General features: G+C 39.2%; 1 protein-coding gene across 1 annotated transcript in view; it reads right to left on the bottom strand.

Annotated features, from left to right (window-relative positions):
* The window catches only part of Tnfsf13b (tumor necrosis factor (ligand) superfamily, member 13b), a gene marked incomplete in the record, with an annotated part of 37,202 nt that overhangs the window by 12,106 nt on the left and 4,058 nt on the right, over positions 1–21,038 (bottom strand). Inside the window, 1 exon segment of the mRNA XM_005374008.2 lies at positions 9,821–9,877. Coding sequence (XP_005374065.2) covers positions 9,821–9,877 — 57 coding nt within the window.

Below are 21,038 nucleotides of genomic sequence, written 5' to 3' on the forward strand. Positions count from 1 at the left end.
CTTAAGAAAATACCCATCAGGCTTACAATTAAAGAAAAGGAAATCTCTAACAGTGCAACTACAGAGATAATAGAACTAGGACTTCGGGGCCACACAAGACAAGGAAGACATGTTGTTGGAAAAGTCTTAAATTAAATGAACAACTGCAACCCACAACAATACAACAGAAAGTTCTGGAGATGCAGGTAACTCTGACTTCAAGAATTAACACACTGCTGTATTCGAACTGTCCAACTTTCAAAAAGAATTGTAAGGCTTGGAGAGAAAACAAAATTACAGAACAATCACAGAGGAGACTAATTAACAGAAGCCACCCTTGAGAAAATACAGACAGTGGACTCACTAAACAGTCTTTCGACGTTTTAAATATGCCTAAGCAGTTAAAAAGAAAGCATAGATAAATAAATTAAGAAAACTAGGCTAATATGTATAAACAAGTAGATAATTTCAATAAAAAGGTAGAAAGTATTGAAAGGAACACAGAAGATTTGGAGCCTGATTTAAAGTAGCTAAAATGAAAAATACTGCTAAAGACGTTAAATTACAGACTTGAACAGGTGAATAGAATCAGCAAATTTTGAGAAAAAGTCAAGGACATATAAGGATATATTTTCTTTTTTATTTTATGAGAAAGTAAAACAGATTTTTATAGCCAAGCAAGAAGAAAATAATACTAGTTATTACATTTTATAACATTATCTTCGGGGCTGGGGATTTAGCTCAGCGGCAAAAGTGCCTGCCTGGCAAGCGCAAGGTCGTGAGTTCGGTTCCCGGTACCAGAGAAAAACCAAAACCAAAAACAACATTATCTTCAAAGTAGTTACTCAGTAGAAGTCACATGTTGTGACAGTAGTAACATAAAGGAAGTATTAGAATCAATTCAAACCAGGATATTACAAATGTAGGATGTTTATTATAATTTTCAGAGTGAGAATTAAAATCACTGAAAATACACAGAGAAGGAAATTAAGAGGAAAACAAATAGCATACATGTTAATGTCTATTAAGCAAAATAAAAGAAGAAAGGAATAGAAAGGATCAAAATAACAGAACGCTTTCCCCATCAATAATCACTTTAAATATAAATGGGTCAAATTTGCCAATTAAAATACACAGAATGGCAAAACAAATGAAATAACAAAAGAACTTATCATTCAATAACATGGCTAAGAGATACACTTTAGATCCATATACACAAATGGGCTGAATGTAAAATAATGGAAACTACTGGGAAAATATGCATCTTTGCATTTACTAAAGGATTAATGAGGTTGCTATCCTGTTACTAGACAAAATATAAATCAAGTAAAAATTATTACAAAAGGAATATTATATATCCATGAAAGGATCAATTAATCAATAAGACCTAACAATTATAAACAGAAGTATACCACAGAACAGAATCTCAAACTATAAGCAGACACTGGCTGAACTGAAGGGAGAAAAAGCCACTTCTACAGTAACAATTGAGACAATCTAGATAAAAGAGCTATAAATTACTAGAGGACTTGAACAGCACTATAAAGTAAACAAACCTAGCAGACAAATAGAAAGCTCTCCACAGAAAAAGGTAGAACACATTCTCCACCAATGCACACAGAACATTCTCTAAGACAAATCATGTTAAATGAAACAAAATGATGTTTAACAAATTGTAAAAGATTAGATCCTTAAAAATATTTTCTCGAAGCACAACACAATCAATAATATATGGAAAATTCACAAATATGTGGAAAGTTGAACAGCACACTTTTAAGCAGTCATTGGATCTATGAATGAATAATAGGAGGAAGTTGAAAGTACAATGTAGCAAAACTCATGAGAAGCAGAGAAAGTGGGGCTCACGAAGAATGATACAGCTGACAGTGTTTACATTGACAAAAGGCCTTGACTCATTAAGCCACATTTACAACTTAAGGAAACAGAAGAGAACAAACTAAACTGGAAGCCGACACCATGGAGGAAATAATAAACGAGAGGGAAGGTAAATGTGATGGGCAACAGAAATATAATGCATACAATTAATAACACTAAAGTTGATTTTTTAAAATATCAGCAAAAATGAGAAATGTTTAACTATACTGATAACGGGGGGGAAGACTCTAATTCTAAAAAACAAAAAAATGATTACATTTTTATGAGTTTATCAGCAATTATATTGTTTATTGATTACAATAATTGTATTCCAACAAGTTGATTAATCTAGATGAAATAGGCAAAGCACCACAAACACACAAACTACCAAAACTGACTCAAGAATAAACAGAAATTCTGAACAGGCACATAATAAGTACAGAGTCTGAGTTAATCAAAATCTTCTTTGGAAAAAATATCCCTAAATGTCTTCACTGCTGAATTCTATTTAACACTTAAATAAATTTAAAACCAGTCCTTCTTAACATTTTCTAAAAGTACAAAAGGAGGGACTGACTCTGAACTCACTCTAGGAAACTGCAGTCACGCTGGTTCCAAAGCCAGACTCCACAAGCACACTACGGAGAGAGCTCAGCCATCAGGACCGCGGCGCAGTTCCCTCCAGACCACAGGAAGATCAGAGAAGGCAGCACCTGCTTTACCCACTGCTCTCAGCCCTGCACTGAAAGCCCAAATAAGAACCAAAAGGCAAGAGAAAGAAAACAGAGCGCCCATTGGCAGGATCCAGTTGGAAGTGTTTCCAGATAACATTACCTCATGTGTAGAACATCTTAAAGAATCCACCCAAATCCAGCCAAACCCATAAGAACTAAAAAAATGAGTTCAGCTAAGTTGCAGGGTTTAAAAATCAACATTCAAAAACCAGCTGTCTTTCAATACACCAGAGTAAGTAATCTAAAATGAAATAAGAAATCACTTTCTTTCAAATATCAGTTGCTATAGTCTACATGCACGTGACCCCCAAACTTTGTGTGCAGAGATATTATCTCCCAGGGTAAGGGTCTGGGAGGTGAGGCCTTTGGCAGGTTATCAGCACCCTTAGAAGAAGAGTCACAGATTTGCTCTTGTCTCTGCTCTTCACTACAAAGCCACAATGAAAAAACTGAAACTAGAAAATGTCACCACTATGATTTACTTTTCCAGTACTCAGAACTGTGAGCAATGAATTTCTCTCATTTAAGTTGCCCAGTCTGTCTAATTTATTACAGCAATCTGAGCAAAGACAGCATCCAAACCAAGAAAATGCCAAGGAATGAATTTACCTAAGGTGATAAAAGTACGACATACCGAAAACTACAAAACAAATCACTAAAACAAATTACAACAGACACAATGGGAAACTATGTCTCATTCATGAATTGATAGATTTAATATCATTCAGATGACAACACTGGCCAGTGTTATCCACATATTCAGTACAACCCCTGTACAAATTTCAATGGCTGCTTTTTCCAAAATGGAAAAAAATTCAACTCTTAAAACTCTTGCATTGGGAAGGGCTCCCAAATCACCAAAATAATCATGAAAATGAAGAAGAAAGTTGGAAAATTCACTCTCCCAAATTTCAAAACTCACTATGAAGCTACAGTAATCAAAATAGCATGGTAGCACAGCATAAGGACAGGCATATAAACCAACAAAATATAATCACGGTTGCAGAAACAAACCTATATGTTTATGGCCAATTAATGTGTGACAATTATGAACAGACTGTTCAGTGAGGAAAAAACAGTCTTTCTCATTGTCACAAACAGTATTGTGATGTCTTAGCTACCTTTCTCTCATTGCTGAGACAAAATACCTGACACCCCAAGTTAAAGGAAGAAATAGCTCACAGTTTGTGGAGCTTTCAGTTCATAATCAGCTGGCTCCAAAGCAGAGTGACATGTGGCAGAGAGGCAACAGTTCATGGTGGAAGAAAACAGCAAAAGCAACAGGCAAGAAGGAGGAGGAAGCTTCTTTTCCCCCCTTATGCAGGCTAACCACCTATGCTACCCAGATGTAGCACTCACACCCCCAATGCCAGCACCAGACAATGAATCAATCACAAACTCTAGATTCAGCCACCTCTGAAAAGCCTGCCCTCCATGACCACATGAGGCTTCTGGGGGGGACATCCAGACACAAACCGCAATATGTGATAACTGAATAGTCACATGTTAATAGGTGATACTGGGCCCCTGTCACAGACCATACACAAAACTAAGTGTAAAAAGTGCAATGACTGAAATACAAAACACTCTAAGACCCTTGGAAGAAAGCACGTGGAAAATTAGCATGCTGGACTGAACAGTGTATTCTTCAGTACTCACACCCAAAGGGTAAGAAACAAAAGGAAAAGTACATAAAATGACTTCCACAAAACCAAATGCTGCTGTCCATCAAAGGACATTGTCAAAGAAATTGAAGAGCTAGCATCTCAAATAGGAGAAAATGTGTTCAATCAGGTCATCTGTAAGGGCTCCTAATATGTCAAACAATTCCATAGCTCAACAACAACAAGACAAATGATCCAAGGAAAATACAGTCAAGGCACCTGAACGGGCATTTTTCGAAGAACATAAACAGAAAACCCAGTGAACACATGAAAATAAACTCAATATTGTTAGTCTCTGTTAGTTGACGCAAATCAACACCACAGCGAAGCTCTCCTTCACACCCAGTAAGAAAGTAACACTAAGGAAAATAGTCATGAACGTACCACATGTTGGGGAGGAGGGGCTTTGGGAAATTAGAACAGTCATTGCTGGTAGAAATGGGAAGTGGTTCAGCCACTGTAGATAACACTTGGGCAGTTTCTCAACAGTTTTCATCCTGTATGCACCCCAAAGAATTGTAAAGACTTACTCAAATAAATATTTTCCATGAATGTCCATAGGGTCACTATGCACAACAACCAAAACGTGGAAATGTGGAAACAAGACAAAAGGATTGTCAAGTCACAGGTTACATCCAATAGAATATTCTGCATCCGTACTGAGCAATGAAGTAGTAATGTGTGTGTGCTGTGATGTGGATGAACCTCCAAGGATGACACTCGGCGAAAACAGCCAGACACTGAAAGTCACAAACTGTATGACGACATTTGTGTGAATTATCCAGAACAGGTGGACCAAGGAAGTAGAAAGCATGTTGGTAGTTCTCAGGGGTGAGGGAGATGGAGAACTGCTACATAACTGCTTGATGGGTTTAGAGGTTTCTACCCGGCTCTTGAAAATGTTGTGACACCAAAAAAAGTTGGTGGTTGCCAAATACTGTGAATGAGTGAAATGTCAGTGACTTGTACCCTTTGATTTTATACTATGTGAATGGACCTTAATGAAAAGCTATAATTGTAAACATAAATACCAGAGCTCTGTACAGAGAAAGAGCAAAGCACTCTTTGTTTACTACAAAGCAGAAATTCTTTTGTTAAGGTATAAGAGGATATGCAATATATCACAATATGATAAGTAAAAGCCAGTGATTACTGAAATAAGTAAATGTAAAAGAAATTATATCACTCAATACATAAACATTAAGATGGGATTAAAAAGTAAATGCCAAGTTCATTCTGTATACATGGGGTACATGTAAAACAATTTCTTTCAGAAAGGTTAAAAATGAAATTTGAGAAAAAGCATACTAAGAAATTATAAATGAAGAAATAAAGTATTTCAACCTTAATGCAGAAAAGACACACTATGGAAATATCTGCACACACATTGTTAAGTAAAGACACATCAACAAGACCTCTTTATATACAAAAAGAATAGCTGCTAGAAAATATAAGAAAAGAAAATGTATCCCTATATAAGAGCAATTGAATGGATAAATACTTTGCAAAAATATTAACAAGAAATATGCAAGACATAATTAAGAAAATATCAATACATACTGAAGGAAAGAAAGAAAGACAGAAAAATATAAAATGTATATTATGTTCTGTGATCGGATTTGACTAGAACATCTGTTAGCATAAGCATATATTCTATACTTTAATTTATAAGCATAAAAGAGTAAATAAATTTACAAGCAGGCATTTTTTTCTTTTTACTTAGCGAGTCCACCGTTCTCACTGGAAAAGTAAAAAACAAAAAAACTTTAAAGTACAAGCTGAGGAGGGAAACGGACTTATCAGATAAAACCCTAATAATAAAAATGGATTTTTTTTGGTCCTCAAACAGACATAAATGAACATAATAGAAAAGCCTGAAAAAAACCAAATTGGCTCCAATATAGTAATTTAATATAAGTTAAAGCTAACATCCCCCAGTGGCCTTGGAATGATAAGGTATGTTTTAAAAAATTTTCGGTGCAACTGACCGCACTCCAAGGGAACATAGTATGTCAGCTGCACAGCTCGCATCCTCTACTAATAAAGGTAGCAAATAAGGAAAATACTTACATATAAACAACAACAATAAAGGGTATTGGGCCGGGGATAAAGTACACTGGCACAACTGCCTGCCTCACAAGCACAAAGTCCTGAGTTCGATTCCCAGGACCAAGAAAGAAAGAAGGAAAGAAAGAAAGAAAGAAAGAAAGAAAGAAAGAAAGAAAGAAAGAAAGAAAGAAAGAAAGAAAGAAAGAGAAAGAAAGAAAGAAAGAAAGAAAGAAAAAGAAAGAAAGAAAGAGAAAGAAAGAAAGAAAGAAAGAAAGAAAGAAAGAAAGAAAGAAAGAAAGAAAGAAAGAAACACAGAAAGAAAGGATATCTTTGAATGGTTGGAGGGCTTTCTAATTGACACTCAAAGTCCAGAGTCCTTCAAAAGCTTGACAAATTTGACCCAAACACACACAGAACCTTCCCTTACGCAAAATTAGCCAAGCAATGGCACTGTAATGCGAAGGGGTTGTGATTCATAACATAAAGGAGCAACGTGTGTAACAAACAGAGCGCTCACAGAAGTCAGCTGACGGCGGCCCGCAGCCAGTGAAAAACGCAAAGAAGATGAGCAGGTAGCTCTGAGAAGAGGAAATACAATGTACAAATCACGAGAACATGAGCACAGAAAGACAAATGGCTCTTAAAACATGCAAAGAGGTGACCCACACATTTTGCGATAAAAGAAAGCAGACTCAGAGATACCGCCTTGCGCCAGCGCAGCTCTCAGTCACCTTCTGGAAGCCCTGGCGACAGCTGCGCAAACTGAAAATGCAGCCTGCACACAGGGGCCGTGTGCGGAGTTATGAACGTACGCGGTTTTGCTCCGACGTGCCACCCTTGCAAAAGATCGTCACCAAGTCCAGCAGTAAGAAACTGACTAAGTGAATAATGTTCATACAATGGAATCCTATGCTGAGTTCACATGTAAGCTTCCTATTTATAGACATCAAAATACCTTAACACATATCCAGTTAAAGACAAACAGGTTATAAACTTGTTTCCAGTAATATATATAATATATAGTGCAGGTATGATACATATAATCAGCCAGGGGTGGCGGCACATGTCTGTAATCCCAGTGCTCAGGAGGCTGAGGCAGGAGAATCCTTGCAAGTTCAAGACCAGCCTGGGCTATAAAATGAGCTCAAGGCCAGCCTGAACTGCATAGCAAGACTGTCTCAGAAAGACACACACACACACACACACACACACACACACACAAAGAATGAAGTAAATCAGAACTGCATTCTAAATTCTCTGTATTTATAAAAACAGAGCAGTAGAGTCTGCAGTGACTAACAATGAAAATGGTAAGTCACGAGGCAGAGAGGGTTAGGGACAGACTTGAAGGGGAGCAAGAGTGCTCAGTCCACACTTGTGCTGGAAAATTTGTTTCCAACAGGTGAATGTGCTACTTTTTAAAAAAAGTCAATTAACATTCCAAAGACAGAAACAGGAGGGGAGGGAGCCTACGCCAAGAACCCTCTTGCCTACCTCTGCTTCGAGCAGCCTCCCTTCCGGAGACCACCTGAACAAAAGCAACAAAGACGAGACTCGAAATATCAGATGAAAAGAGGTTCTCTTGTTGGAGCTTCCCTGCCTCTGGAACAGGGAACATGATTTCAGCCCAGGACTGAGGTTCTACATACTCGGGACTGGGATTATATGAAATGCAGTAAGATGACCATACATTATCACTTACAAAGACTGATGGACCCTTGCATGTGAAAATGTTCCACTGGGTGCAACCTTTCTTAACAACGTGCCATCTACCCTGGTTTCCCTGCTAAAATGTCCATGCACACTAACAGATGAATATTGTTCATGGGGTTTGCTGGCACCACTCAGCCTGCTCACGTGTGAAAGGGACCCAAGCACTCTGGGATCACACCCCAGGGCAGCACACCTGCACCTGTGGGCGACACTCAACACTCCAAGAGGGTCACAACACACTGTACAAGTCGCGTTCAGCCTGGGAGTAACAGCTACATTACTTTGCATTTGTAAAGAAAGCTTTCTTCCCAAGTAATTGTTTTAAAAAAAAATTTTATCTTGGGTCCTTAGGGTATTCTTCTGGCTCTACTTTAATTCTTAGGAAATAGTTTTAAAAGTTGCAAACAGAATTTTGGAAAATGTAGAGCAATAACACGCTTTTAAAGAGTTTGTTTCTTGCTTGCTATTTCGGGAATCAAAGTTACACAGAAAAAGACAGATGCGGAGCAGCATCTGAGAGCTCTTCGGGAAGGACAGTCCACATTCATCGCCAGCGACAGTAGCTCTCCCCTTTTCGGGTCCCCTTGTTCATTTCCTGATCATCCAGGGCTCCTACTGTGGGTCACAACTCAGAAACCCCCTGCCCTGTCTGCTTGATTTCCCCCACAGCATTCACTTCATCATTTTACATTTTACTTGTTCATTGGTAGGGTTTTCCCCTTTTTCTCTTGATCAGGAGGCAAGCTCCCTCAAAAACACAAGCTCACACCCTGCCGTCACCCTGGTTACCCTCCAGGCGCTGGATGGTCTTATGTTCCTTGCCAGCACTCAGAAAATGAGCAAATCTACCACAGTGAAAGAATGAACTGCTCTTTTCTAATACAGTTTTGTTCATTTATCATTTTCTCTAAACAGAAGCAGCTGTACTACAGCAATTCCCCAAATAGTTTGCTTTCAAGGAGGTGTTGGTACAGGTGACAGTGGCAGGGTCACATGAATTTGTGAAAAATTGGATTTAAAAAAAAGTAAAGAAAAAATTTTTTTCATGGTAACTCGTCTCAGATTCAATAATTTGTTCAAGTGCCTTGTGACTCTCAAGAAAATATACAGGATGCTATGTTTCCAAACTTATTTGACAATGAAACACTTATTTCCTGGGCCATTTCTCTGACTTAATATTCTGGGTGATACTTTTTTGGAAATGGCATTTAAAGGTTATTCTCTGTGAACATTATTTCTGGCTACTATTATAGAAAGAAGTTGTCTAGAGTTAAAGCTAACAAAAACTTCACACAATGAAAACAGTTTAATACACTGTGTGGCTATGAGAAAATGATAAATTATCATGCATTAATTTGACATTGGAGAATTGTCATAAAAATATAGTTTATAGGCTATATTCAGTTTTATTTTCATCCCATTATGATTTCTACAACAAAACATAAGAGAATTGAGATTTGTGAAGAGACTCTTACATCATTGTTGAAGCCAAAATGATTTCTACATAACTTAAATTTGATTTAGTATTTGATTTAATTTAGTTTTATTGAAATGTAATTATTTACACCTTCTAAATATCAGTTCCTCTAAGGTAATTCTGTTGGTTAGATTAGGATGCTAGTTTCAATGTTTATTACCCAGACGTTTTGAACACATTTTGTTTTACTGCATCTGATACCAAGAAGTTTTGAGGCAGATGCCTGATCTGAGAGGCAGTTCCAGTACACCCTGCAGACCTCCTACTTGCAAGTCTAAGATGCTGTGGACTGAATCTGGAGTTGAAAAGCACTGGAGCGATTTCATTACCTTTTCTTATAGTCGGCGTGTCACTGTCTGCAATCAGCTGCAAGCAGTCTTGGGTTACTGAAAACCAAAAATGCATCATTTTAGTTACTAGAGTACGAATAACGAGGGAGCTAAGAAGACTATTCCTGTAATGCTACGAACTCATTCTCCCAGAATGCTAAATCAATTCAACATTTTACATTGTTTTGCAGGATATTACTCTAAAAATTACTTTAGAGTAATTACTTTAAAGTAATTTATAGAATATGCTCATCCATTTCGATGTATGATTGAAATTCATGATACTTTAGAAAGCATTATCAGCTGTCTGAATACAGCAAGCACTCCTTCTGTACAGGTGAATCTAATTTGCTTTGACATATGATTGTTAAATAGAAAGCAGGTTTATTTTTTCCAAGTCTACCAAACACATGGAACAGTTAAACTTACCAAATCATTCCAAAACATTCATTTTTTGAAAGTCTAACATTAAACATTGACTTACTGCTACTGAAAACAGGACTTCTGCCACAGAAAAGAGAACTAACTGCTCACACTTACTGAGCGGACGTGACTGCGGAGAGAACACCGAAGCTGAGGACAGCTTACCTCCTTTCGTACAGAGTCCACAATTTAGGCAGCGGAAACAGGATTAGGGAGTGTAAGCAGCGTGGTTAAGGCCTCAGAGATAGAAAGTGACCAGATCAAAATTTACATCCATTCGGATCTACTTGGAAACCAAAGCCAACTTTTCTGGTGAAATATTTTGGGTGGAAGCAAGAAAGAAAGAATAACTTTTAAAAATAAAAGGTAAGAGTTTTGTAAGACTTCTTCCTCAGGAAAGCATCTACATACAACATGTGAAATATTTCAGAAAATGTGCAGAGGAATAAAAAATGGTTGCATTAACTAAAGAAATATCTCAGGCAAAAGCACACTATTTGTTGTATGTGCAGAAAAAAAAGAAAACTAATAAATACCTGAGTGAAATATGGAGCCTAAATCTAAACTTGCATGTTTTAATTAAAAGCCAAGATTAGCCAACATTTAGCCAAAATTTTCAATAGCTGATTTTCTACTCAGAGTTGAAGAAACACTTTAAACATGTGCTTCTCAATGTATGCATCTTAAGAAGTGGGCACAGGGTACTTCTATGTTAGTGTTTAGTTGAAAATTTTCTTTTTTTTCTTTTTTTTTTTGTGGTTCCATATGAATTTTTTTTTTTTTTTTTAAGGATAAAGGGAGGGAAACATTAACAGACATACAACATTTTACAACATATCACAAGCACAATACAGACAATACAGAGTTACAAACAAAGTGGTAGGGAATTAACAATGGTGGTTGTATTACATATTGATATCTTCATAGTTGAAAATTTTCTAACATTTAAAACTTGAATAACAAAGTAACACTCATGTAGTAGTCAGGCGGTTGAGTACAAACTACTGAAGACTGATTGCATAAGCAAGTCTTAAAAATTTTTTCCTTGGCCTTTAGAGATGAAAATATAATAAAAACTAGAATTTATTTGCAGTCACAGAACTTGTCTAACGTCTGTCGAGGTCTTCATTTTGATTGCAGCAGTGTATTTGGTTCTGCTCTGTGGATTATTTTACTGATCTTGTGAACCAAAGGCAGCCACACCTGTGCCATAGGGACAGTGGGGTCTAAGAGTACAGTACCTTGGGAGGATGCTCTTCTAATAAAAATCCATAAAGCCCCATGATAAACAATATGGCGGAAGGGGTACAAGTAAGGATACCTCACGAGAAAGGAAGGACCCAGTGTCCAAAGCCGCATGTTGCATCTGGAGGAGCCATAATAAACCTATTTCAAATACATCCTTATTTTTCAAACAAATTCTGCTTAAGTAGCTACTATTCACAAAACACCCTGGCGGGTTTTGTGAAGACTGCAAGGACCGGCCATAGCACACAGAATGTAACCTTTCTCCCACACCAAAGATGTCAGAGGGAGAGCTGCACGTTTCCCATCTTCCTTTTGTCATTGTGTGTATGTGGTGTGGTCAAACTATTTAGAGAATGCATATATTTTTTCAAAAGTTATTGCAGTCAATGACACATTAAAACCAAGCCCCTTCAAAATCCTTACCTGTTTCAGATATACTTATCCCACCATCCTTGAAAATTTCTGAAGCAGTTCCAGAAGTCCTCTTTCATGTGTGTCTTTATTTTATTTTTTTGTTTTTTTTGTTTTTTTCCGGTACCAGGAATCGAACTCACGACCTTGCGCTTGCCAGGCAAGTGCTTTGCCGCTGAGCTAAATCCCCAGCCCCCATGTGTGTCTTTAAAAGATGTGCTCAAAACTATGATGAATGCTGCTGCCCAGGGCCATCTACAGAAAGGCAGGCTCCAAAACACACAGCTGCGAGTCATCATCCACCGTATGCACTGGATCTAGCCCTGTGCAACTTCTGACTCTTCCCCAAAGTGAAAGTGACCATGAAGGGTCAATATTTAGAATCCATTCAGGGCACTGAGGCAGCCACAAAAGACACTTAGAAAAGGGGACTTGCAGAACTGCTACAGAAAGCAGCAAGGACCATGGGGGAAGAGATCTGTGCTACTGGGAGATATTAATAACAAGACCACAGAAGGTACTGATATCAACAACTTGCCAGGGAAGAGCAGAAGTTTGACAGTAACACACACAAACCAACCATGGGTCTAGTGAGGTAAGCCAAAAATAGAAACGCACTTTGCTGTCTACAAAAGTACCAATGAATTGTACGGTCAACTACTACATCCTCAATTTCCCCCTGGACACTCCTGCTTGGGTACCATAATGATGCCCAACTTCAGCATGCCCAGGTCCAAGCTGTCATCTGCCACAGGTGAGTTCCCTTCTCTTCCTTGCGTATTTGCTCTCTTAGTGGGTGTATAACAGCCTCTGAATAGTGCAACTTAGAAACTCCTGAACATGCCTCATTCCTTCCCCTTTAGTCTTTAAACTCAACTAATACTTAGGTACACACAGTTGGAATCTAACTTTTTGTTGAATTTAGTTTCCATTTCTCATTCAACTTATCCAATGAACTTACTGAGCAATTAGCTTATGTCAAGTGCTGTGCCCAGGACAGCCAATAAGAGCAGGCAGGGCCTCTGCCCCCACAGTGTACGGTGTCCAGGCGGAGAAACCGACAGGTGCATTTGGCTAGGTGCACGCTGAGCTTGCAAAAGCACTTGAACAGATCACTAATTCAGAGAAAATCTAAATATTTAGAAAAGTAAAAGAAAAATCTAGAGAGGCCTGTCTGCACGTGATAGAGTCACTATGCATGATAAAATAAGTCCGCTTCTCTTTTTTTTTTTTTTTTTTTTTGTTTTTGGTTTTTCACGGTCTCTCTATGCAGTTCAGGCTGGCGTTGAGCTCACTCTGTAGTCTAGGCTGGTTTTTGGTTTTTCTCCAGTACCAGGAACCGAACTCACGACCTTGCACTTGCCAGGCAGGTGCTTTTGCCGCTGAGCTAAATCCCCAGCCCCCGCTTCTCAAACTTTTCTCTAATTGTTTCGTTAGAGTTCTCACAACCTGCAATACTCTGTTCTCTTACCCAGTCTACTCAATTTGCAAACCCACTTCAACTCTTCCTGACCATAGCCTAGGCAATCTTTCTGTGACAGCCACAACTAACTGCATTCTGCTACTTCTTCACCCGACGCTCCTCTAATCCACTATAATGAAAATAACACTGTCAGTCTCTCCCAGATCCTGGTGATTTACTTCAAAACCAGACATAGATGTCATCTGTAACTAAAAAGTCAGAGTTTATAATAAACAGGCAATGAACACAAACCTTCTTTCTCCTATCAATTAGCTGTGTAACCGTGAGTCTGATAACTTCATTCTGAAATACTTTTATCTTTATAATGGAAATAATAATATATACTTGATAGCGTTATCAAAATCTCTTGATATCAGGCTATAGCTCGATGGCAGAGTGCTTGCTGAGGATGCTCAAGGCTTGAGCTTGGATCTCTAGCACTGAAAAAAAATCTATTGATGCCATAACTTAGATGTGCTTTGTAGTAAAGTATAAGAAACGTATTTATTTCATTGTTATTTTAGGACGGTTTTAAAATTTATGTTAAGTTCGTTTAACTTCCCCAACTAAACACTTAGCTTACTGAGAGAGGGCGCTGACTCCGTCCGTCTGTGTGGTTCGATTTTCTCATTTAAAATGAAGACTGTTCAGGGCACGTGATTACGGAGGGGTGAGTGACATCAGCACAGCGCCTGACCCCCGCTGCAGTGTAAGCCTCTCTCCCTTCTGCGTTTTCTACATCAGCCGATTGCCCAAACAGCGCTGATCCACCTATTTCGAAGAAGACCTCTGTCTTCTCTTCCTCTAACTCTTCAGAAATGAGAATGACCTTTAAAGGAAAATGGTGCCACACAAATGTACAGCTGTCCCATGGACTTCTTTTAAGCAGGAGCCGACCTATACAAACAGTAAGCAAATATCGCAACTAGTATTACCCGTTCGCGCGGGATTATTCACGGGAACAGCGCGTCCCTCAGCGTTACTATGCCTTTGTCAAAGGACACCTGTTCACGTCTGAGCAACAAAAAAAGTTGGAAGTCTGAAAAAATACTGAGCTTTCAAGAAGGTAGAAAGGCTTCTCCTAGCCTTTCGATTTAAAATATAAATACACCCCCTTTCCTTCCCTCATCCTCCTCACTCCTGACACTCAATCACACTGTCTTTTTTCTCTTTTTCAACATACTAGCACGTCTGGGGGCTGGGGATTTAGCTCAGCGGCACAGCGCTCGCCTGGCAAGCGTGAGGTCGTGAGTTCGATTCCCGGTACTGGAAAAAAAAAAACAAAAACAACAACAAAAACCATCCTCGCATGTCTGAGTACTGTAGTTTACTCATTCACTGTCTTCCCTACCCCTCTCTCCAGTTCACTCCACGGAAGGAATCTGTGGACGCAGCATCACATTTGGCTGCGGGGACTGACTTGTTTCCTGGTTCTGCTGTTTCCCAAAACTTGAGGCTTAACAAGAACAGAGTTCAAAGATTTGGTGTCGGGTCACTACTATCAATTCCAAACGGGCCTTTTGGAAACTGAGCAGAAGCCAGCTCTTGCAACACTGAAAACAAGAAGTCTCACAACCGAAACAGACTGAAGCAGGGAGAAGAAAGACAGCAGTCAGGGAAGGCTGCGGTCAGAGATCACCTGGCAGCAGCCAGCAGTTCCAGGAAGGAGCTCGACCTCCTTGGGTCAGAGGTTCAGCAGGGACTGGCGCTGCCAGGTTAGCGATCTAGTTCTGCACTGCAAGCAGTCAGCACTCACTGCCCAGCACTGCACATCAGAGCCGAGCCAGAAAGCCGTGCGAGGACAGCTTGGTGTTAGAAACCTGTCAGATGTCTCCTGCTTCCTTGCCAATGAGCTGGACTACGGGTTTCAAGAAAGGAGACTGGAAAATACTAGCAGTGCTTAGCCTTTACTAATCAGATGCGTGTGGCATCCTGGATGGACCTGGAGCAGCCACCTCAAGCCTGGAGCTCCGGGGTTGAGTTAGCAGTGGAGCCTCAGTGCTGGTTTCTTTCCTGTGACCTGGTCCCAAGGTCACGTAAGATCGTAACCTCAGCGGAAGCAGACGGAGGAGTCCCTGACAACTCTCTGTGCTGTCTTCACAACTGTCCTGTAACTCCAGAATGAAGCTAAAAAGTTTTTCAAACCATGGAGATAAATAATTTAAATGAGATTCCCCAGAATCTTACGATTTGAAAGACAAAACACCGGGCGATCTTTCCACTCTTGTTTGTATATCTTTGGATAATTTCACCATTATTTTGCTACTGCAGTTGAGACAACTATAACAAACATCACTAAAAATGATTATTAAAAAGTTAGCAAAATAACTTTTGTCTTTTTATAATCTAATATATATATATATATATATATATATATATATATATTTCTAACAGCCTTTAAATAGCTTCATTTACTAACAAGGGAGAAAATGGAAAGGTTAATGATTTCACCCATAAATATCCTAGTTCAGTGGCAAATCATTGGAAAGAATGCACTTCCTTGATGGACTCAGGAAGCTTATCTTCAGGGTTTTTTTAAATGAATGAAACTATAGTTAGAGGCCTGTTTAAATCACAAACCCTCATGAATCTAACTGTGCAGAAGCTGTGCTGTGTAATATTTTCAAAGCCATATTGCTTCAGTTACTTTTCTAAATTGAGACACTTAGGGTCCTAAAAGTGACTATTTAGCTCTGATGAGCTATTTGGCAATTTTTTTATCCTGGATTTCCCCACATTTTTGTTTATTATACGGTAACCACAAATGATCTTTTGAAATACAATAAACTTATTAAAACTTTAATTGGAAACACAAAATAATTAAGAAATGAAGTTCAGGCAAAGGACTTGGCTTCAAAATTCAGCAAAAGCAGTGTTCACCCTTACACTGGGAGTGCGAGCTGGGTCCCCCCTCAGCTACTGTGTTCGTGGAAGTGCAACAGAAATACATGGTTCTGGAACACGCACGGACACTCGGTCAGTAAGGACATAAATGCACACTCTGGAGGTGAAAAGGAGCAGCTCGGGTCATCTAGCTGTAAAGACGATAAATCAGAACCAGAAAGGAAACAAACATTTAAATGGTGCTCAGATTTAAGAGGCAGAGACTGTTCTTAGTTCCAAATAGAAGCCCTACTGAACAGAAAAAGGAAATACGTCATTGAGTCTCAGACAATATTCTTGGGTGCATAAACATTAATTTTGCCATAATGCTAAGCACAGTAAGTTTTTTGTCCAGCAAAGGACAGTATGTGATGCAACACGGAGGCTGGTTTCACAGACAAGGCGCAGCAGTTGGCACCTGTCCGGAGAGCCTTAGCTTCAAACCCTCAGGCCTATGAATTGATGGATATAACATATAGGATAATATGTCTTTAAATGGAATATATTAAAATATGTACTTACACCATACTACAGGTTTTAAAAGATTCTAATTAAAGAATGGATTGGATTTGGACCATGAAATCTGGGTAAATTGTATTCACTTTGTTAGAACCTGCTATTCTCTAAACTTTTTGCAGATTGCCATTATTTGACAAAAATTTTTTCATTGATGTACAATTTTTTGATACCCTAAAAACATAAGAATATAAAAACAGGCAAGTGGGAGGAAATTTTAAAACATTAAGACAGCAAATATTAGCTGAATGTGACTCAAAACGCTATTTATTTTTAACTCTTCGTCCTTTTTCTTCTTAAATCTGTAGACAGCACTGGAGAAGCTGAGGCAGGAGGAATGTTGCGAGTTCAAGACCAGCCTGGGCAACAAAGTGAGTTCAGGAGCAGCCTGAACTGCAGAGTGAGACCCTGTCCCCAAAAGACAAAAAATGTTAAATATATAAATAAATAAATCTGTTGAAATGAGTCTCTATCACCTTTAGAAAGTTAGTTTACTCTTAAAGCTGATATTTAGAAGTAGGGAAACAGAAACAGACAAGATGAAAAATGATTGAGGAATACTGACCCTACTAGATACGGAAGGGTCAATAATAATACCAAGCTACTTTACATGCTTATTTAAGGCAAATAAACAGAATGATAAGCTAATGCTAGAAACAAAGTCTCAGATACATTATACTGCACACAGTACAATGGTACTTTGGTTCATGCACTTAATTCTTTCCACAATTCTGGTCACAAACCAAACCGAATGAGAACCGAACGAAATTCAACGATTAGGTTCAAGGTTGACAGTATGGGGAAGTTTGTGACTAATTCAGTTTGTGACCAGAATTTGTGGAAATAGTCAAGTTTGTGAACTGAGGTACCACTGAATGTATAACATATATATAAGTAGTTTTCCAGCACAAAGGAGTTTGCCAGAAACTTTCAATACATGGGGTTGACGTCGGGAAGGAAAAAATTTAAAATGAGAAAGGAGGAAGTTAAGCAACACATGATTCGCTGAAATAAATTCTAGAAGGATTAAAACGAGTTAAAAACAAGTAAAACATGAAGTCATGATCAAATCAAAACCACAAGACATATAGATCATGAGCAAATCTATGTTTGGCTTTGACAGGTGAGAGAAAATGAAGAAATGATTTTGTTAATACTGATGCAAAATCTGTACAAATTTTGAAGTGCAGCAAGTTTCCTTGAAAATATTTACATCAAATTTTTGATAGACAATATGTCCCATTAGAATGTAGTTTTTCAAACTCCTTTAAAAAAATGAGGGCAGTGGGAAATTAGAAATCAAAGTTCCCAGAAGATACAGTTAGACGTTATCTATCAAAATACTTACAAAGATGTTCATTATTAGGCATAAACAAGCAACATATTAAATCACAGATACTATTTTTACAGCTACAAAGCCAAATAAAATAAAATTTTCTACTAGTGTATGTTTGCAAAATAAAACAGCAATACTCATTTCAGGAAATGGGCGCATGCGTATCGCAGACCCTGATCCCTCCCGACCCCTCCGCCGTCCTGGCCCCATCCCTCCCCGCTTCCTCTTCCTCAGGTCCCAAAAGGCCGCCTTCTTGCTTCCTGTCATTTCTGTCTTTCTTTACTCCCTTATTTATTTACATTTTAGGTTTCTCACATAAGGGAAACCATGCGATATTTAACTTTCTGTGTCTGACTTATTTCACATAGGACTATGGTCTCAAGCTCGGCGCATTTTCCTGAACATGACATGATTTCATTCATCCTTATCGTTGAGAAAAATTCATATGTATATCTCATCCTACAAATGCACATTTTCTTTATTGAGCTATTCATCGGCAGGCACCCAAGGTGTTGTAAACAGAGCTCAGCTGCTGTGAATTTTGCTGCTGTGGACATAGGCACGCAGGGATCACTATAGTACGATGTCCTTGACTCGCTGGGGATTACACCCACGGTATACACAGGTACAGCTGGGCCACGTGAAATTCCTATTTCTGATTTCCCAAGGACTCGCCATGCTGATTTTCATAGCGGTTGTATTAGTTAATGCTCCCACAAGCAGTGTAGAAGGGTTCCTATTCCCCGCATCCTCACCAGAATTCTTTCGTGTGTGTGTGTGTGTGTGTGTGTGTGTGTGTGTGTGTGTGTGTTTGATGGTAGCCATTCTGACTGGGGCAAGATGGTCTGTCAGAGTTATCTTGATTGGCACTTCCCTAATGACTAAGGATGGGAGTTTTTCATGTAATCGTTGGCCTTTTGTATTTCTTTTGAGAAGTGTCTATGTAGTTCATTTGCCCCTTTTTTTCACTGGCTCATTTTTACTTTGTTTTGTTTGCTTTCAAGCACTTTATTTCCATAAAGTATTATCTCATTCCTTAAATCCATCTCCAATCCTCGGGATTGCTCGTTTACTTATTTTTTAATTTGGATTAATTTTGGTGTATCTTAGATGTACACAATGATGTACAGCCACCAGAGGAATTTGTACCCGCACGTGCTGTACCTTGGTTCTTCTTCTTCCCCAATCTCCTCTCCCTCTTTCAGCCCCTCTTCCCCTCCTTATTTACAAAAGCTTTCTTTCCATTTTCTTTTTTCTATTGCCTTTTTTCTTTTCCCTTCTTTCCTTTCCCATTCCCCTATCCCTTGTTCTCCTTCCCATTTGAATATCCTCTTCCTATCTCCCAGTACAGATTAAACATTTTAGTCCTGATTTACCCTTTCAATTTCTCACACCAGAGAAATAATGTGATATTTAAACATGCGTGCCTGGCTTATTTCACTTAAAAATATGGAGTTGTTTTTTTTATTTTTTCTTTTCCCGTCTTTCCCTCCCCACTGGCTAGTTCCCCTTTCTTTTGAACAATTTCTTCCTATTTCACAATACCTTTTATACACTTTGGTTCTTATTTAGACATTTGGTATCTCACACTAAAGAAATGATGTGACATTTACATGGGTCCAGTTTAGTTCGGGTGAGAGTATGCACCCATTTACCTAGAAAGGTCTCAAGTTTATCCTTCTTTACGGCGGAGTAGTACTGGACTGCATAAAAAACACATCTTTTTTTATCCATTCCTCGGTTGATGGGCATTTGGGTTGCTTCTAAGATTTAGCTATTACAAACTGGGTGTGCATATATTGCTGTGATATTCGTTTTGGAAGAGCTAATAATTTTGGAATTCTTTATATACAAATATAAATTTTTAAAGACAAAATGGTAGTAAGAATGTGGAGATTTTATACACCACACTTTAATGCATCACTTATAATTCATTTTAGAAATAGTAGGGCAATATACATATTTACCTGTCCTATTTACCTCAGAAATTCCACAATATGGAATTTATATTGAATATACAATTCCTCAGAAACAAGAGATGTACAAAAGTATTGCATGTTCCATTAAGACCAAAAGAATAGCCATGTTAAAATTTATAACAATTTAGCACAAGTATAAGAATTATTTAAAAACAGGCGAAATGCTTCCTGTAAAAGTGAGAACAAAAACATATTGGATAGGATATGTGCTGCATTTTCAACTATGCAGAAAATATAGAGGATAAAATATAAAAGATAAAAACAACTGAAATATTAAAGGGCGAAAAAAGTGAGTGTGTCTTAGTTTAAAAAATATCTAACCCCAATTGTTATTCATAAATGGTCCAAAGATGCAGTAATCAGACACAAAAAAATTCAATTTTATAAACTAAGGAAGAATTTTTCCCAAAGAAGGCAAAGAGTGCAAGAAAATAACTTCGGAGCCAGGACAGCCGGTGCATGAGAGAGAGGGAGGGAGAGACAGACAGAGGGAGAGAGCTGCCGCTCTCTCTGCATCCCCCGGCCCTTTTCCGAAAGGAAAGGGGACCAGGAGGGCGAGGAGGGGCAGGACGTGAAGGAGCGAAGCCGCGTCGGTCCGCGCCCGCCTCCCCCGGAGACCCCTGCGCACTGCGAACACGCGCTCGCACAGACTCTCAAAGGAGAGAGAAGAGCAAGGGCGTCCGCGGCGCTGCGGCGCTCGGAGCGCGAGAAACGCCCGCCCGCTCCGCCCGGCGCGCTGCGGGCGCTCGGAAACGCTCTCCCGTTCGAGCGAGACGCAGACGGGGCCGGGACGTGCGGGAGCGCAGCACACGCGCTCCTTCCCCTCGAAGCTCCAGCGGGAGCGCGAGCGTGTGCGGGGCGCTCCGGCTCCGGGAGACGCGCACGCCGCGCGGGGCTTGCACCGATCTCCCAGCGCGCAGGGACCTTTGCGAAGAGGGCTCCCGGCTCGAGGGCGCGGCG

Source organism: Chinchilla lanigera, unplaced genomic scaffold (assembly GCF_000276665.1).
Source record: "Chinchilla lanigera isolate Chin_1 unplaced genomic scaffold, ChiLan1.0 scaffold00003, whole genome shotgun sequence".
NCBI classification, from domain to species: Eukaryota; Metazoa; Chordata; class Mammalia; order Rodentia; family Chinchillidae; genus Chinchilla; species Chinchilla lanigera.